Source organism: Epinephelus moara, chromosome 2 (genome assembly GCF_006386435.1).
Source record: "Epinephelus moara isolate mb chromosome 2, YSFRI_EMoa_1.0, whole genome shotgun sequence".
NCBI lineage: Eukaryota > Metazoa > Chordata > Actinopteri > Perciformes > Serranidae > Epinephelus > Epinephelus moara.
The window spans coordinates 18991909-19012030 of NC_065507.1; the positions used below are offsets into that span (position 1 = coordinate 18991909).

Genomic DNA, 20122 nt, shown 5'->3' on the forward strand with positions numbered 1-20122 from the left:
GCGAGCGCGGCTGAGCCATTTTGTACCGCTACACGTGTTTCTAGTCGGACTATGTTTACAAGCACAAGAGTTCAGCGAGCCACCGAAGGACCGCCCTGCAGATTTACTATTGGTTCTGCAACGTAGGGAGTTTTTTTAAACTCTGAAATTGTATCCGCCCATCTAAACACAAAATCAGGGAGAAAGACAGTCTTTAGTTAAGCAAAGCGTCTAAAGACTGACTTGTGAGTCTACTGCTGAGTCAGTTTGACATCCTGGATATATCCTTCAAACACAGACTGTAGACCCCTCTGTCTGCTTCTCTCTAGAATCATTTTTCCAAAAATAATAATATTTTGTCAGGGAGTGCAGTTAATTACAGTGTGGGCTTCATGCTTACCCTGACAGCTTGTTGGACCATCACAAAGAGGCGGGGCTTAGTGTCAATTATGACAGAAATCTATTTTTTTTTCTTATAAACGTTACCAGCGTCTGCTTTAACCTCTAATTATTTTCTGTGTTCTTGCTTTTAGGACTTTGCCACTCAGGTCCCTTGTGAATTAATTAACGCCCCGGGAGGTCCGCGGCCCTCAGGTTGAGAACCACTGCAGCATCCTGGGATGTCTCTGTCCATGATGCAGAAATCACACCTGTCTAATAAAGATGAAGTCCCATAATATAAAATGAGACTGATTTACAGCAAGTGGAAATTGTTTGTTTGTTTTAGTTTTATTCTTTTCTCATGTCGTGTTTTCCTTTGTAGCCTATACTCCCACGCGCGTGCTTTGTATCGATCCTCATCAGAGTCTACGTATGGCTGATTTGGGCAGGTCCCTCCAATCAGCTGTCCCGCTGCCTCCGTCGTACGATGTTCTCGCGTGTTCTGCTCACGGTGCCTTGTTTTCATCACCCCAGCCTCAGTCCACAGCAGCTCCGCGTCTCAGTCGGTGGGCGAGGAGGATGAAGGGTGCGCATGTTGAAAAATGGACTGCGCACTTTCCTCACGGGCTCTCGCATCGACGCGTCTGAAAACGTCCCCTCCACGGTGATGCTCCATGTTGCGGCGAGGAGCGGTTTTGCGGGAGGAGCGCGGCGCCATGCACCGTGGCGGTTTTGCATTTTTACGCAGCGGTCCAGCCTCTTCGTCCTCTAATCAAACGGCGTCACATGCAGCTGGAAAGCACTTTAACGCTTCAGATAAAATGTGTTTGGGTGAATGCCGCAGCCCACAGGATTTGGAGCAGCACTGGAGGCCAGCATGCGCGGATCAGAGGACGTTTTTATAACGCTTGCGAATCATATATAGCAGATTTTGGCACTTAACGTAAAATCAAAGGTAAGCAGAGACATCACATCTAATGCTTTATTATCGATGCAGACTGGAGGTGCATGCTCTCTCCCATTTCTGCTGATTTCCCTGGTCATCAATACCTTATTTATAGCTCCCACATGACCTCAATACACAACTTGCACTCTCCTCTCTCTGTGGCTGACATAAGCAATGTTCCCACTGTGGGAAAGTGACATTTAGCATCAGGAGTTCAAGCTGAAGTTGGAAAAGGTATAGTGTGTTGGAGACAGGCCGAGATGGATGCTTAAAAATCTGTCAGAGCCATCCTCTTGATTCCCTCCCTCTGTCCCTCCAGACTCAGCCATGGGTGATGAGAGCAACCTGTCTCGGCAGATAGAGAGTGTGGAGAGGAGCATGGTGTTCCTCAGGCAGGAGCATCTCACTTTGCTCCACGGCCTCCACCTGGAGATCCTGTCCCTGCAGAAACGATGCGCAGGTGAGGGACACACTACTGCTGATGTTACTGTGTGTGTGTGTGTGTGTGTGTGTGTGTGTGTGTGTGTGTGTGTGTGTGTGTGAGGGGGCCAAGAAACTTTAAAGTGACCCAAAAATGTTCACTAACACTTCCTGACTTATTTAATGTACTATTCTTCTGTGCAACAATGTTGACACTATGCATGGGTGGATCATGAGACAATGGGCCCCTGGGTGCAGATATTCAAAAGGCCCCACCACCTGTCCCACATAGGAGCAAGACACTAAGACTTTGTGGTGGTTTTGCCTCTTTATTGTTGTTGTTTTGTGTCTCTTTGTAGTGTTATTGATCTTTTCATGCTTTTGTGTCTCTTTGTGGTCATTTTAGAGTCTCATTCCAGTCATACGTCTTAATTTGAGTGCCATTATTGTTTCTTTTTTAATTGTTTATTAATGCTTTATAGATAGATGAGCTGTAATGATATATACCGTTACTTGTTATCACCTCCAGGGCTGCGACTATTATCTGCTAATGACAATTTCCCCTTTTTCAGGCCTATAAAAATGTCACAAAATGAAAAAAATCCCCTCAATTTGATGTACTCAGACTGTTGTATTGTTCAAGCAGCACCCCCAAACTGAAATATATTCACTTCATTATTATATATGATGGAAAAAAGCAGCAAATCTTCACATGTAAGAAACTGGAACCAGATAATGTTCGGGATCTTTGTTTGAAAGTCTTTGTTAATGACTGAATAATGACTTCAGCGCTAATGAGAAGGATTCCTGTGGTGTCTTTTTTTGCTGCTGTAATCAGCGCGGACCCCTCTCATTGACCCCCTACCCTCGGAGAGAAGATTTGCAAAGATGTTTAATTACAGGCGTGATGTATGATTGGAAGGAGGCAGTTCTGTGTCCTTTTCTGATCTATTTTTTTTTTTACTTAATGATAACCAATCAAGCCTGGTAGAGCCATGGATAATCTGAAGCTCATTTTGAATGATTTCACCTTCATTTAACGGACGACATGATCGATATTTAATTTCAGACGTAACATAAGCTGCGATTGTTACTGCATTTATCGTCATTTTCATCTCAAGTAGAGAAACTAAATCTCTCCATGTGCATACAGGCCTCATTGTTCATCTGATGTGTGTGTGCGTGTGTGTGTGTGCACCATCAATCAATGCCAGACAATGACTACATGGTGATGTCATGCCTCAATTCCTGTAGATTACATCATTTCCTGTTCAGGCCTAATGGATATGCCGTTCATTTAATCAAGTGGGCAAGTGCACATGTGATCATGCACACACAACACATGCACACACACAGTTGCATTACTATAATTGCGGGGATGTTTTATTTAATTCCCTGGAGGCTTTCCTGACCCTTTTACTATTACACTCACCCTCACCTAAAAACATGTATGTACCTTCAGATACATATTTAGCCTTGTAGGGTGGCAGGTTTGTGTCCTCAGTGCGGAGGGGAATCCCCTTATGTGACTGAGTGAACACACATGAAAACACACATACATACAAGTCTAACACAATGCACACACACACACACACACACACACACACACAGATGTGTTCAAACATATCATCCATCAGGGTTAATCCACAGATCCTATGTCTTTAGTAATCCATATGAACGGGATTGTGGTTAACAAACACAAGGGGGAGAGCAGGGGGAGGGGCGTGTGTGTGTGTGTGTGTGTGTGTGTGTGAGCTCAGGTTGCCATGGTAATGTTAACTCCTCAGTGACTCCTGGCTAAGGCAGTTAATCTCATACAGATTTAGTTGAAGCACTCTCATCAAACTGCTGGTCTTTCCTCAAACACAATAACTCAGATCATTTTAATTTGTACACCCTGAGAGAGAGGACAACCTGAGGAATCAGCAGTGTGAAATTTGTGTCTGTAGTGTCAAAAATGTGAGCGTGGTCGCAGGTTAGAAAACTGGCACGATCTGCTGTCCTCCTTAACATGGAGTTAACTGAATCAGTTCGTGGAGTATATCACTCTCAGGCTCACTATGCCAAGTGTCTCAGTCTGTTTGCTTCCATAGCAATATTATAGCAGATAATGTTGTCTCATATTGATGGCAGGCACCTGAATTGAATCGTATCGAAATCATATCATGGCAGACTTTGTAATATCAGCAAATATCGTAGCGTCGTCCAAAGAATCAATATATCATATCGTGATAAACCCAGTGATTTACACCCCAAGTGTGAAAGATGCATTCTGAATAGCTGGTGCTCCACAGCAATGCTGGCTTTACACGCTGAATAATACCATTAATACATTAATGATGTGGAATATTGAAAAGGTGACGCTACACTGCAACGGTGGCGCAAATGTGTAAGAAGAAGGTGAAGTAGTAGCAATAGTTGGAAAAGTGTGAACAGGTTTAATCAGTATGAATGACATTGAAAAGTTGAACGATAACAATACTGTGGAATAGTTCAAGGTTTTAGAAAAAGCTGAGTGCAAAACTGGCTTCAATGTGTAAGAATGAGGTGAGGTGATACGAACAGTTGAAAGAGTGGAAAAGGGTCCAGTTAGTATGAATGTCAATGAAAAGTTGATTAATACATGAAATGTAGAAGTTAACTTCAGAGATTGAGCTGAGGCTCGTCTTCCATGTTTAAGCTCTCCGGTCAAAAACATAACTTGTCCTGCTTTTATATAATAATTTGAGAGAGGGGGGGCACCCTGATGGACACTGTGTGAGAAATTTGTTTATGTTGTGTCAAAAAATATGATCAGGGCAGCAGGCTGTCCAATTTTGTTTGTAAAATGTCTTCAGTCCGCGCGTGTGTGTGTGTGTGTGTGTGTGTGTGAGTGTGAAAGAGAAGGGGAAAGGATGAGATGGCTCAGAGCCAATGTAACCAGTTGTGTAGAAAACGACCCCCTCCATCACCTCCGTCACTGTAGCTCAGCTGTACAATCACATCTGGCCAATAAAGCTGTGCATTGTGGTTACAGTGTGTGTGTGTGTGTGTGTGTGAGAGAGAGAGAGAGAGAGGTAGACAAAGAGAAAGACTAATTAGGACAGAGAGACTTAAGCCCAGTTTCCACCGAGCAGTACGGTACAGTTCAACATTTTTTCCGTTTCCACTGTGAAAAGTTGTGGATGGTACCAATGGAACCGTTCCGTACCGTCCCCATTTTTGGTCCCCCCTCTGTTGGGGTACCTAGCACACAGATCTGGTCCTAAAAGGTGGAGTTGTGAACTCTGCAGTCTGTTGATTGGTCAATAGAGGACGGTCACTCTGCTCAGGGCTGAGTTGTGGCTCTGCTCAGGGCTGAGTTGTGGCTGGTTTTGAGGCTCATGTAACCACTGTTCATATAGTGGAGAGCCAGGAAATACAGTGAGTGCTGGACGGAGCAGTGAGTGTAAACAACCCCGCCCACATTTAAGGGCACTGTTTGTGGTGGAAACGCTAGGGTCTACAGTAGGTACCATGTCTGAAGGGTTACTTTTGGTTCCAAAGGTACCATACCAAAAATGTTTGGTCAAAACGGGGCTTTAGTCTCTCTGACCTCGTCAGTCTTTGTCTGTGTTTCTCTCTCTCTGTCTCTCTCTGTTAGTCTAACACACCAACAGCACTGTGTACACAAAGAGCAGCTCAAACACTGCTATTAAAGATTGTTTACAATCTGTGGTCCATGGGGCTTAAAAGTTAAGTGTATGTGCTCTTTCTGCTCCAACAAGGGTTCGCTCGTTTGATCCGCACCAGAGTTTGAATCACACCACTCCAAACAAACCGAACTATCTGTGGAAGCAGACCAGGGTTTGTTTAAAGTGGACCAAATAGCGCCAGTGTGACTGGGTCCTCACTGTTTAAGCAAAGTGTGAGAGACAGAGGGGCAGATCTCCCACTACTACTTCTATACTCTTTGAGCCTGTGGCGGCAGGCCTACGAATATGCGAAGTATCTGTTGTTCAATTACAGCCAACCGCCCTAGAGCCAGAGTCGTCCAACAAATTTGAGCTGGTTGAAAATCAGCAAAGTGTCCCTTTGAGGCTCATTCCTTTAACATCTTTCAGTTTTGTAAGTTGTACATGTTGTTAGGGAGGGTTGTTGCTAGTTCTCCCTCTCAGAGCTGTCAAGACCTGTGCTCAACTAAGCACAGGTGTTGATTAGGCACTCTGCCTGGATGGTAGTGCAGGCCAGGCAGTAGCTTAGTGTAAATCTCAACGCTCTTCTCTGGCTATCACTCATCCTCCCAGGAAAATGATTTATTTTGAAATCCCAGAGAGGATTTCAGATGTATTGCTTCCAGCCAATCGCACATTTTGTCAAAATGTATAACTTGTCATCCTCTCAGTTTTTGTTTTCAAAGAGGTTCACAGATATAAACCGAGGTGAGGAATGGAGGTCTGAAGGACGGCTGTGAGATGAGGTGCGGATACAGTCTGCAGGTGTGGGAGGTGTTTGCTGCCAGTTCACTAACGTGCAGCCTGGAAGGATGATGCAAGGTTGAGCTGATGATGTTGCTGTGACAATAAGCTCTGACTTTGTCCCGCTGACCTCTATTTTATTGTTATAAACTCTTATCCTCATCACCACAAAGGCTCCTCTGTCTCCTTGAACAACGAGCTAAATCAATTTGTGTTCTGTTTATGAAACTGGGGCTTTTTCCTCTGATATCATGTCTTTATTGTGTGTCATAGAAATCAATTAGGTCTGTGTGTGTGTCCTTTAAGATATGTTGGCGACATTCAAGGTCAAGCCATGAAACAAAAACCTTGAAATGCTCAATGAGGCTGCACGAGATAAGCCGGACCTACAAAGTGTTGCACACACTGAACGCTGCAATGTGCTGAGCTCCTCGATTTCATTGTTTGACTGTTGTTTTAAGAAATAGTTCCTAGAGCCGACCGGCGGTTAAATTAACTTCATGAGTGATTCTGGCAGTTGTGAATGAAGACAGAAAACTGGAGCTCTCACAGTCTTCATTATTTGGTCATCACTTTGATACTTAAAAAGCAATCAGCGAGGCTGTCTGTCTAGAACTGCCTATCTGGGGTTCCTCTATCCCTCCCCTTCCTCCCTGCTTTCCTTCCTCTCTTCCCTACTATCTGTCCTCCCACCCTCTTCATCCCCTCTCTGTCTTTTCATGCCAGCTGCATGGGTGGGCGTGTTATGCTGACTGCAGAGGAAAGGAGAAAGGGTGTGACAGGGAGAGCAGGGGAGAAGAAAGGCTATCTGCTGCTCTACATTCTGCTTCATATTTTTTTGTAAACATCCAAGCAAGTGAGTGTTATTAGAGTTAATTTAAAATGATGGCTTTCTCCTTTTTTTTTTTAAAGAAAATGAAACTAGTTTTTAATCGTCACCCGTAGTGGATTGAAGAGTCACATATTTCTGGCTGTGGGAAATTAAAATAGGACAAATCTATGCCACATTCATCTAAAAATGACCGTAGCCGCACACATGCAGACACATTCCCGTGTTTGAGCGCGGGCTGAAAGCTCAATGTCGACATTTCCCTGCAGTCCAGCCGCCCTGAATGACCATCGAAATGACTGACAGGACAGAAACGACCGGCGGTCCAACCTTGCACAGCCCTCTAAGCTGAAATGTTTTTATCCAGGACCATCCAGCCCTGCTAATAACTAAGTACCATACACCAGTCTGGTACATTATCTACTCAAAAACATAAACCATTAGATGGTGTAATGCACTTACATGAGATATAATCCGTCCAGTATTTAATACTGCTGGCATGCCAGATATAATATCATATCATGTAATATTTGGATAATCCCTAATCATGTTGGTGGGGTAACTCACAATGATGTCATTCAGCTCTATAAATACGTCCTGCACTACTGAAAAAAAGTCATACAGTCATTGATTTATTGTCCAATCTAAAATTGAGACATGCGGGCTGCTGATTGTCTGCTGCCTGTTGTCTGTATTTTAGTTTGGCTCACAGGATGTACGCAGACCTTTTGTTTGCATTCATGTAGCGTCAGAATAATTGGAAAAATTAGCTCCTGACTTGGAAAATTCATATGAACGCTCTCTCAAGTTGGGAAACAACTAGGAACGTCTGTTGCCGAGTTGATGTCATATGCACAAACATAGCGGGTAAAAGTAAATTTTCAGTTGATGGTGATGACCTTTTTGTTAATTTACATAGTGCACGTCAATTTTTTGCTCCCATGTCATTTCTAATATGGTACAAGGTTGTAACTGTCAGTTGATGTCCATGTAGAGTGACCTAGGTTAGTTAGAGAAGGTATTAACATTAGTCAGGTAAAGCTGACCAACAACCCCCACTGTACACAACCAGAGATTCGCTCCCGTTCATTGGGTGCTTGAAGTGATTGATTAGCTGCACAAAGCATGCTGGGAGACCAAGCTGGAGGTGCGATGAGAGGGCATGACAAAAATTCAAACAGTGCTCACGTCAACACAGACAATCAAGCTGCAGTCACAAGCGACCAGCGGGGCAGGGCAGTCGGCGTTTATGCAACTCAGTCACGTATAGTGGAGCTGCACCGTCAGACAGAATTCTCCTCCCCTTCCGATTCTTCAATGTTCCCATTTTCAAAATTCCAGTTCCTATGTCAAACTTGCATAATCAGACCTATTTCCACACTTTCTTTAGCACCATGCATAAAAACAATGACCATCAAGCTAGCAACCCACACGCTGAAATGCCTTTAATGGTTTACATGGCCTTGTTTTCCAGGGTTTTAGCCATTTTTATCAGACACATTGGTGGACTCACGAATGCAGACTGAGACGCAATGTAAAGTTCAGGGTTTTTAATACAGTCCGGGTCAGTACACAAAAGGCAGTCAGCTCAGGCAGAGGTAACCAAATCAACAGGCAAAAGCTCCCTGGTCTAAATATGAAAAAAAGGTCAATCTCACGAGGAAACACACGCACAAGGAGGAACATCGGAAAGCTCACACGAAGACAAGACAATCTAGCAGAGAACAAAGGGAAGACGCAGATCTATATGCACTCTGACAGGGGAGATAATGAGTCGCAGGTGAACAATCAGGGAGGTGTGAAACTTGACAGGACATGGGGAGACAAACAACAGACTTTCAAAATAAAACAGGAAACAGAACATCACATTCAAACCCTGACAATTTTAATGCCAGGGCTGGATTTCCCACATGCAAATGTTACACCAAAACAAGTTCCCTCCCGACTCTTTTAGCAAAAGAGCACTGTTGATGCATCCTGGGCTCAATGCTGCCAAAGACTGTGATTGGTGTAGAGAGATAAAAACAACCCAGAGCTTTTATTTTCCCCCTCAGTGCAGAATTATGATGGGCTCAGCCCAACCTTTCTCCAGCGCTGACACTGCACTAGAAAGGTCTGGCTGTGCAAGACTTTTTATTTTTATGGCACAAGACAAATGGAAGAGCATCCACTAATGCAAGGCAATAAAAATATCTACAATGTGACACGGACAGTGTAACAGTATTCAGAGGAAACACAAACTACACAACAGAAAGTCAACCTCATATGTTGCACAGCACACAAATCACTTGAGAACATTTGCATTGACCAGTTCTCCAGAAAAAATCATGCATTACCTGTCAAATCCATCAGTCTGCAGAATATGAAAATGTAGCTCTGGGTAAAAATGTTGAAATCTGCAAAACAAAGTGTAAAGAGTTATTAACCTGCATTACATGTTGTGATGAATGTAGCTCTGCTTATGTTGCTTAATGGTAAGCATTCTGGATTTTATGCCAGTTTTTTCTTGGGGGGCGACTTCCTATTTGTTTAGTTTGCATTTCCTCAAACCCCATTTCCGTATTGCACAGCCAGTAGTTTTTCTTTAAGTGAATATTGATTCCAGTGAGGAATGCTAATAATGCTAATATGTCTTATTGAGGTCGCAGTAGAGAGAGTTTTTCCCCAGAGTGTGACAGGTAAATGTAACATCATCGGTCAAGTCTCTGACGTGCAGTCTTTTATGTAAAGTTTCATATTTAGCTTCATGAATTATGTATGAGCTCAGTGAGAACGCGCTGCAAACTGCATCGAGCATCTGTTTTGTTAACCAGCAGCAGCAATAGTCAGCATACAGCTGTATTAAGACATTTCAGCACCATTGAGCATCAGTGTTTAAGCTCTAACAATATGATTTCATGTGTTTTTATATATATTTATGTCTCTTAATGGCTCCCTCCTGTGGTTTTGTCTCTTGTGTTTTCCAGAGTTGACAAGTGAACTAAAGGTGAAGCCTCCGGGCAGAAGCCAAATAGGTATGTAAAAAAAACATCCCCTTGATGCTCGTCACTTTTTCCTCCTCACAAACCCCCATCATGAATCAGCTCTCCATCTGCACTGAAGACAGAAAGACTCTCCTTGGGCTTGTTTGTCTTCGCCGTGCTCAACCTCAACCCCCAATCCACCATAACTCGCTGCCCGCATCCCTCTCTGCCTCCCTCTGTCCTTCCCACCCTCCCATCCCCCAGGGGATAGATCCCTGTCAGCTCCCCTCCTCCCTCTTCCCTCTTCTCAACCCATACCTCCTTATCTCTCTTCCTCTCCTCACTTCCTTCCAGAGGACATCATGGGTGCAAAGTGCATCTGTGTTTCCTTGTTTTTCCTGTGTGAAAAGAATTGGTCACAGCTGCACGGGGGGCCGCACAAGCTCGCTGCGAAGACACTGACGCAGCTGCAGAGACAGCGTGCCTCAACATATTTGGCTCATAGCTGACATTTGCAGGACCGTTTGTGGTGTCTGGGTGCAGGGATGCAGAGATAGGCACCATTTTGTCACAGCAAATTAGAGACGGAGCGCATGAAGAGAAGTCAAAAGGCTGTGTGAATGTGCGTGTGTGTGCTTGTTGATAGATAAGGAAGGGTGGTATGTGAGTCGTGCTTGGCTGCATTACTCAGCCATTAAACCCCATCTCCTTTTCCAGGACAGGTTATCCCCCGATCCATCAATATAGCGCGGCCCTCTGTTCTCCTCCCACCCTGACAAATTGATCCAGCCTCTTTTTCTTTTCCTGCTCTCGATTTTCCTCGTCGTCCCAGAGGGGGTGTCCACTTACAAGACTTTGCTGAGAACGAAGAGAGACGTAGGGCCAGGAAAAGGAGAGAGGAAGAGGTGGAAGGAGAGGGGTAATGAGAGGTAGCAAGGAGAGAGATTAAGGGAAAAGACAAGGCAGTAGAATGCGGTCAGCTGCAGACATGGAGGAGGAGGAGGAGGAGGAGGGGAGAGGGTATGGAAGGATATGAAGATCACATTAGGTTCTGTAGTCTATAGTTAGCATATGAGCTCAAGCTGGGTGTGGTGATGGGCGACAGAAAACCTGAGGCCGATCGGTCCTGAGAGGATCCATCCTGGAAGACAGATCTGTGAAATAGAAGAAAGGACAAAGATACCAGAGAAAGAATAAAGAGAAGTCATGCAGACAAAGAAAATAAAAAAGAAAGCTAGTAGCAAGTGAAAAAAGTAGATCATAAAGCAATATGTAGCAGCTTTAACCTCAAACCCAAAGCTTTTATTCGTGTATGAAGCACCTTATTACATTTAAGCCTAATATGGATTCCAGGCTTTATAGTTTCACCTCCAGGACTCGCCAAACCTCCCTCCGCCCTTTGGGATTCTCATACCCTGCAAGCCTGACCTATTTCTATGGGCAGGGGCATCAGTCCCAGCCTCTGTGGATGTAATCTCCTTCTCCTCTGGCGAGCTCCAGCTCAGTCAGCCCTGAGGTTGCTGCACTGGCTTTTCATCCATACCTCCCTCTCCTCTGGGGAATTTTACTGGAAGGAAAGAGCACAAATGTTGTCTACAGAAGCAAAAAGAAAAAAGAACAATAAGCAGAATATTGCGTTAAGCCTGACCTTGGCAGGGAGGTTGAAGTTCATGCAGAGAGGAGGGCTTAAGTAGTCGTTTTTGTGTTTCAACTCTTGGGAACAAATCAGCTCTAGGTGATGACATAGAATTTAGCCAATGGACGAGAATCTATCTGACTGCAAAGGCGAGCATTATGTACAGTGTGTGCAACATGACTGGGCTGCACCTTGCTCTGTATAGTAAAGGAGGGTTTGACTTAAAACAACATTGTTAAGTGATCTGTGCTGGCTAGTTTTTCTCTCCGTCCACCCCATATATGTAAATCCTGATGATTCATTATTTGGTGATCTCAGAAAATTTTGTTTTAATTTGCTGCCAAGGAATACAGGGTCAATATTGCTCATATTGATAACGTTACTGATACTTTTTAAGTGGTTTCTATACTAATGTAGAGGAGAGCAGTGTGTGATTATTTATGAGGTGAATAATCAGTCTGCTAATGTAACAGCTAATGATAACCAATTAGTTTGAAAATGCAACATTAACCAATACTGAAGATCCGATATGACTAAAATATTAATTTCACTACAACATACTCGGATATTCCTCCTTGGATAACCTCTCTGAATAGACTCTGCCAGTAAACTCTGTGTCAGGGGCCTGGATGCTGAGGCATTTCCCTCCTCCTCCATTTCTTTCTGTTGCAGCTCTAAGTTCAGGCTGTGCAGTGTGCGACTGCAAATGTATGTTGTTTGAATGCACATTACACGACAACAGCTCTGAAGAAGGAAAGAATAGTTTAGTTTATTAGTTTATTTAATAGGGGCCATGTACAACACAACTATTGAGCCATTCATTCAGAACGTTCTTCACACTGACAGTTTTACTCTTGATCTACAAATGGGTACAAGAAACTCATCTCTTTTTGGTATTAAACCTATAGACATTAGAGCCTATCTCCAAAAGAAAACGTAATGTCTGCAGCATCGATATTTTGGTGACAGTCCTCCCACCACTACTCTCCAACTTTTGCATACTGCAGTATATTGGGTTAGGCGGCAGTAGCTCAGTCCATAGGGACTTGGGTTGGGAACCGGAGGGTCACCTGTTCAAGTCCCCGTCCGGACCTAAATATGGAGAGGTGCCAGTTCACCTCCTGGGCACTGCCGAGGTGCCCTTGAGCAAGGCACTGAACCCCCCAACCGCTTGGAGCGCCTGTCATGGGCAACCCCACTCTGACATCTCTCCACTTAGTGCATGTATAGGTCCTGTTTGTGCATGTGTGTGTTTGAATGTATTTTTAGTAAATTACTAAAACACATGAATTAACTTAACTTGTAAACCTTACATCAGTATATTTGATGTTGTGTTTTTAATTGTTTTTTAATCTCTTGTGAAGCATTTTGATTCACCTGTGGTCGTTGTAAAGTGCTATATAAATAAAGTACATGACATGACATGATATATTGCCCAGCTCTAGTCTATCACTTGGGGGTGGGATGGAGATTACCCTTTCCTTATATGTGTGTCATATCAGCTCTAAAGCCACCAGACTGAACCATTTTCTAGCCGGCTTGGTCCCATTAACCTCTTTCATATCTGTTTTACTGAGTGGATCTCAGACAAATTATGATCTGGACAATCTCTGAGTTCTGCGTCTGTGGTCACACAGTATGTGATGAGGATTAGAGGTCGTGTGGCCCAACAAATGCTCAGCTCTGTGCTTTGAGGCGAGATAAGTAATCTGCCTCTAAGGTAATGCACAGCATGAATTAAACTGTGTGTAAATGCTGTATATGGTTTATGTGTATGTGCTGATTTTGTTGTACATTGTAGTAGGTTTTTATTTTTGTGAATAGACTTTGCAGCAGGTCATATATGTAGGCACATTTTAAAGTGATATGGAAACTAACCCCTGCAGATATTTAACACTCGTATTTCTGTGTCAGAGTTACAGGAGGAAGAGGAGCTCCTGGAGGCTCGGTGTTGGGACCTGGATAGCCGTCTGTCCGAGCAGGAGTGCACCTTAGGAGAGCTTCGTAAGGAGCTGAGTCACAAAGGGGCTTTGGTGGGAGCGCTGAGAGCCAATCTCAAGGAAAAGGAGCGCCATTTCCTCGAGGAGCTCAAACGGCGCAGCCACTGCTCCACCATCCTCAACACGGAGCTGCAGAAACAAACGGAGGCGGCAGCATACCTCTCGTTCCAGCTGCACGCTGCCAGGCAGAAACTGCACCACCAGCGGATGCAGCAGAGGCAGGGACTCCTCGCCCGTGCCAACAGTCAGGGGGCCCAGTATGGTGCCGAGCAGAACTCTGTTTCTCCACAGATGCCATCAGGAGCCTCCCCTTCGTCTCCTGTGGTAAAACCCAAGCGTAAGAGCGCGAGGGCGTCTTCGAGAGTGGAGCGTGCCCGCGAGTGTGTGCCCATAGAGAAAGTGATGGGCCCCGCAGAGCCCACAGCGATGCCGGACCCTGCACTCTTCCTCCACCCTCGAAGGCACAGGGCTCGCTCCAGGCACACTGCAGCACAAAGACAGCCTCCACTGGGGCTAGAGATGGAGGATGAGGAGGAAGGAGGTGGAGAGGGGCCAGTGGAGCACCAGGGTGAAGCTGCCAGACTGGTGTCTTCAGCCGCAGCGCCCCCTGCTGCTGAGACAAAGGCAGATTAGCGACTACTGTGACTTGTGCTTTTAACTGCAGTGTGATCACTGTATGATTATCTCCTGTCAGACTGTTAATGCTGTTAACTGTTGTTCTGCACTTTGACTAAATTGATACTGAGACTGGTTTTAGCTATTGAATTACATCACACTTATTGTAGACACTTTTTTAAATATGGACTTTGATATAACCTTAAATAACTTGCAAAGCGAAACTCAGTGTCACTTTAAGTCGGTCTGAAATGAAGTTAGATGAATTATCTGTTTACACTGGTGTCACATGCTCAGTATACTGTGGCAGCCCCTTTTTGATCTGTGGTGACTGAGTAGCAGCCATTTTAGGTGGGCTACAAGCCGACGTGTTGTGTAGCCCAGCCGACTTTGAACTTTCAAGGCCAATCGTAAATCAACCATGTGACCAAACGTTTGTGTGGCCCCCCCTGACTGAGTCACAGCTGAAAATATCTGATGTGGCATGCACGTCTGTGTGAGTCCTCCAAGTGAAAAAATGTTGATTGAAAAGAGGTGTGTGGCCATTACTTTGAAAAAATACAATTAGAAATAGTAACTTGAGATAACTTTTTTTTTCTGAACTTCAATCCATGACCACTGCACTGCATATCGCTCTGTTAAGCTCTACAGCTGATAAATTTTATCTGTATTACGCCTCTTTATACCTTTAAACACAGTAAATTCATATCTGATTTTGCCAGAAGAGGACGTATAATCCCAGTGTTGGGTCAATATCCTAGCCCCAGCTGTAACCTCAAATGCTTAACTCTTTAAACTGACCATACATTAAAGGTATAGTGTGCAGGATTTTCCCTAAATATCAATATATAGAGTCATACAGAAGAAATCCATCTTAATCATCACTCATGACACACTACAAGTATGTGGCAGTGTATGTTTCTGCAGAGACCTTTGCCTGTATTTTCTTTGTTTCTTCTTATTGTCTGTGTTTAGGACGTTCATGGGCGTGTACCCTCACAACACTCAGGTGAGGTCGGGGCTTTATTAAAAGGTAGTAGCCAAGTGCCAGCCCTGTTTCCACCAAACACTTTCGGTATGGTACCTTTGGAACCAAAAGCAACCCTTCATACATGGTACCTAGACCCTAGCGTTTCCACTGCAAACAGTACTCAAATACTTAAAGTGGGCGGGTTGTTGTCACTCACTGCTCCGTCCAGCACGCACTGTATTTCCTCATTACCAGTGTGAGAGATGGAAAGTCTTTGACACACTGACATTTTCAGAACAAAATAGAGCAGGCTGCAGTGAGAGTCTCTCTTTATAAGATATTTAAAAATAGCGGGTTTGTGCATTTAGTCCTTCTAAGGCAAGCTCAGGGGTTTAGTGTCGCAGTAGCCCACAGGAATGACACTCCACAACGCTTTTTTTCTCTGAGTGAGGATTAGAATATATGCAGTTCACATAACCAGGTCGAAATTAATATATATAAACACTGGAAGATCCACTCATTACTAAAAGTGTATGTCATATAAAAACTAAAGTAATGGTCCAAGTTGACACCGTGAAATTTATAAGTATTTTTTTTTTTAAAGATATTTTTTGGGGCATTTCGGCCCTCAATGGACAGGACAGACAAGTGTGAAAGGGGGAGAGAGAGAGGGAGTGACACGCAGCAAAGTGCCACAGGCTGGAGTCGAACCCAGGCCGCTGCAGCAACAGCCCTGCACATGGGGCGCCCGCTCCACCACCAAGCCACCAACGCCCCGACACAGTGAAATTTAAGGTGTGTTGACTGATTTACGTCAACAACTCATGCCTTGAGTAACATTACGAGTTAACGTTCCACCTTAAAAGTTGTCGGCAGTCGGCCCAGTGAATTAAGTTATTTTTTTCTCAGACTCCAGCTGCTGCAAGAGGCAGCAAAACATCCTTTCATTTTATAGTTACAGTAATAAAACTCTCCACGGTATGAACAGAGGTTACATGAGCCTCAAAACCAGCCACAGCTCAGCCCTGAGCAGAGTGACCGTCCTCTACTGACCAATCAACAGACTGCAGTGTTCACAGCTCCACCTAGTAGCAGATCTGTGTGCTAGGTACCCCAACAGAGGGGTGACCAAAAATGGGGACGGTACGGAACAGTTCCATTGGTAGCATCCACAACTTTTCACAGTGGAAACAGAAAATAAGCGCACCGAACTGAACTGAACCGTATTGCTCGGTGGAAACAGGGCTTTGGAGACACAGCACCGAAAGATGAAACACAAATGTAGCAGGGCAAAACACCAAACAAGAGTGCATCTGGGGTTGGCTTTTGCTTTCACTTGCAAATGTGTTTACAAAGAGTAACCGACAATCCTGCATCGTATACCTTTAACAAAACTACTTGTCGTCAAAGACAAAAACTGACCTGTTTTTTCTCTTCAAATTGCAGCGTTTGTTTCTTTTATCAGTGCGTCTCTTAGGTGAAGGACAGATCAGATAGCAGTATTGTTGGCCATGTGTAAACTTAAAGTCTTGGATTAGCTAACACAATATTTAGAGTCTGTTTTACTAAAGGATCCACATTGAGGCGCATGTGTGCTGCTTTGTATAAACAGGTGGTGATGATGAGTTCTGATGCGTTTGACCGTGTGTTTCACTTGGGTGTGGTTTGCGCACTAAACACACACACACACAAACACACACTCTGATTACTTCAATGACTTTGTGTTTGTGGTTGTGTTGGGGTTTCTTTTCACCTCAGGAAAAATGGACAAACGAGAACAAGACTGGAGGTTTTGGTTTTTAACTGAAGTCTGGTTGATTTTCAAAGTGTTTATTTTTCATTTTGCGCAGTGTATCTGTGTCTAAATGCACACAAGTACGGTGACTGTGTGCTGTAACTGACCAGAGGGCAGGCGCAGCAGAAAGCCATGTGTGTGTGTGTGTCCTGTTATCAGAACAAATGCACATGGTGGCCCCTAGTGTAACAAGAAGCAAACAGCAACTTGGGGTAAAAAAAAAAAAAGCAGTAAAAGAGAAGATCAAATTAACACTTTGACTTTATTTTAATGTAGGACATTTTACTTTTTATGTTACTGCTTCACTGTCCATTCTACTGTAATTACTGCCTTATAATAGAGGAGCTGTGGGTAGAAGAAATGCAGTGTGGAAACTTGGGACATTACTGATGTATAGTGTCCTTTGGTTTCAGAAATACTTTTTAGGACTCTTTGGGGTTTGCATATAAGGGTTTACTGTACGTAATATGGCACCTCAGTTACTTTTGATCCAAAGTCACAGTTGATTTATACTTGAGCCATGACTTAACTGAGCATCCGTGTCTTTGAAACGAGCCTTCCTACAAGACTGGATTCAATCGTGATTAGTTGCCGCGAGGCTTTTCTCGCCTGCTGCAGCAAACTGATTAGAAGTTTAGCGTCATGTTTTAGCAGTATATCCTCAATAAAGCAATATATCAATATATTTATATATTCTTAGAAGGTCACGCCAGCTGGATTAAGGACACTTGAGGTGTTTAAAATAGATTTTATGATTGTTTAACTTTGTATTTTGTAACCGTTGAGCTCAGTATGTTTTGCTTAATATTTTTCTGACTTGTCTAATGGATTATTTCTGTTGATTGTCACTGACTCTTGATTATCTTGACTTGATTAAATGTTATGTTACAGTTCACAGGAGGCAAGTGAGGAACCTGACATGCTGCGTGTGAAGCAGCGTTAAGCAAATGGGCATATTATTATGCCACATGAGACTGTCTGGATGAAAACGAACTTTGCCCTGTCTAATTTTTTAGCTAAAATGCAAATGTGACAAGGGTTTTCATTCACGCCTCAGCTGGTAAGCCATTAGCATGACGTGTGCACTATTCTATCCTGTAAGAGGCAGCCGGGGATGGACGTATAAAGCTGTCTGTTTGAAAACTTTTTTTTTTTTCCACCAACAGGAATCCTGAATTTAGACTGTTAGACTTCATCACTCCACGTCATCCAAATGAAGCGCCAGGTAGATTAAACTCTCCATCCACCTCTCATGGTAATAACTCAACACCCTGCATACCACATCGCACATTTCAGGTGATCAATAGCTTTGGTGTTATGTAACAACTTGGATTAATCACCCAAATCCAGGTTGCTGCATGCAGCTACAGACTGTTGACTTGTTTGTCTGCTTTGAGGGAAAATGCTAATGAGCCAAAGAGGCCCACCACTAAAATTAACATGAAGGCGAATGGTGTGATGCCTTAACGAAGATGTCTTTTCATGAATATTTCAGCTAAAGAGAGTAAATCTTCACCGCCTGGTTTGCTTTTTCTACTTTTCGGAGCAGTACATCTCACAACATAGCAAGAAAGTCATTCACTCAGACCCACAGGAAACGTCTTCCATCGCTCTAAACGCCTTTATAATAACCCTAATCCTCATAATAATAACAAATGTCAGCAGCTTCTTGTCCAGGTTTTGTCCTCGTTGAGTTTATTTTGCATCTTCAAGAAACATTTCAGAGGACTGTATGTTGCACCATGAAGCATCTTGTTTGACATGTTATGTGGTCTCCAGCAATAACACGGTGTGGTACCCAACATGAAGATGTTGCTCTGGGTTGTTGTATGGTTTGGTCCTTGGGTGAGCATAAACTGTTGACTGATTACCGCATATACTGTGTTAGCTTCCTATAGTGATCTACTGTACATGTAATTGGAATAAAAGGAAGGATTGTCTAGTCTGCTGCCTGCTTGTTATTGTTGCCTGGAAGTTTATCAGAGAAAACTTGTTTTGACAGAAGCAGTGAATAAATCTGCAGGTGTTTAAATTAAATGATTTCCCTTTCCACAGAAATGCTTATGTCATTCTTTGTTAAATTACCTTTAATGAAAAAAGGAGCCTAAAGTTCACGTCAGTGTTGTAGACATGACCAGACTAGTGTGAGTCCCACACTGCAGGACAGACTTAATAATAAAATGTGGAACATCCAAACAGGCACTCCAAAAATTGAATTGAAAAAATCCACATTCTTATAAAAACACACAGAGAAAACAAATAAAGATTCCTCTTCACTCACCTCTTCTGTTGGCATGCTGTATATACATGCATATACATACAGCCAAAACATTGTTCTGTGGCTAAACCTTGGGTCCTGGCATTCGTGTGTATTCCACCTGACACGCTCCACCCATCCAAACACTGTCACCGACCAAATAAACCCCCTCATGACAGCAGCACTCCCTGATGGCAGTTGCCCCCCAGCAGGACAATGCACCATGCTACACTGAAAAAACTGCTATAGCCTGAGGAATGTGACAAAGAGCTCAAGGCATTGTCTGACCTCCAACATCCCCAGATTACAATCTGATCGAGGATCTGTGGCACATGACTGTACCCCATCTAACAGCCCACAGGCCTCTGTCCCGGTGTCAGGCACCATAGAGGTCCTGCATCCATACCTCGACAGATCTAAGCCGAGTTCAAGCCAAGGGGGCTCCACCATGGATTGGGTGGGCCTCTGGGGCACTGGCATGTCCCACACAAATGCTGGAGGCCAGGTCGACGCCTTGAGCTTTTTGTCATGTTCCTCAGGCCATTCCTGAGCAGTTTTTTTTCAGGTGTGACTCGGTGCATTGTCCTGCTGGGGGGCAACTGGTATTGGGGAGTGCTGTTGCCACAGGGGATGGGGGGTGCACTTGGTTTGCAATGGTATTTGGGGGTTTGGAGCACATCAGGTGACATCGACATGAATGCCAGGCCCAGCAGATCATTGCATTATAACACTGATGAATGTTATTCACGTCACCTGTCAGTGGTTTTAATGCTTTGACTGATCGGTGTATGTGTACATGTACCATGAGAAATATCTTAATAAAATAATCAACAGGCAATGCAGAGGTGAAAATTATGTGTGGGAATTTTCCTTTGTTTTCTACGAGCAAACAAAC

At 43.8% G+C, this 20122-nt stretch overlaps 1 protein-coding gene across 3 annotated transcripts; it reads left to right on the forward strand.

The window, feature by feature from the left end:
• The first annotated feature begins 766 nt into the window (after positions 1-766).
• On the forward strand, positions 767-19017 carry ccdc92ba (coiled-coil domain containing 92Ba). 3 transcript variants are annotated; one of them, XR_007571068.1, is made up of 5 exons: positions 767-1315; positions 1626-1766; positions 9958-10005; positions 13505-18030; positions 18137-19017. XR_007571068.1 is itself a non-coding variant. In XM_050062629.1 (4 exons), the coding sequence occupies exons 2-4, from the start codon at positions 1634-1636 to the stop codon at positions 14221-14223; spliced, it is 900 nt and encodes a 299-aa protein (XP_049918586.1). In that variant the 5' UTR covers positions 767-1315; positions 1626-1633; the 3' UTR covers positions 14224-19017. The 3 variants fall into 3 exon arrangements, 1 of the variants encoding a protein (XP_049918586.1); XR_007571067.1 differs by having other exon boundaries at positions 13505-14739; positions 17862-19017; XM_050062629.1 differs by having other exon boundaries at positions 13505-19017.
• Positions 19018-20122: the final 1105 nt, after the last annotated feature.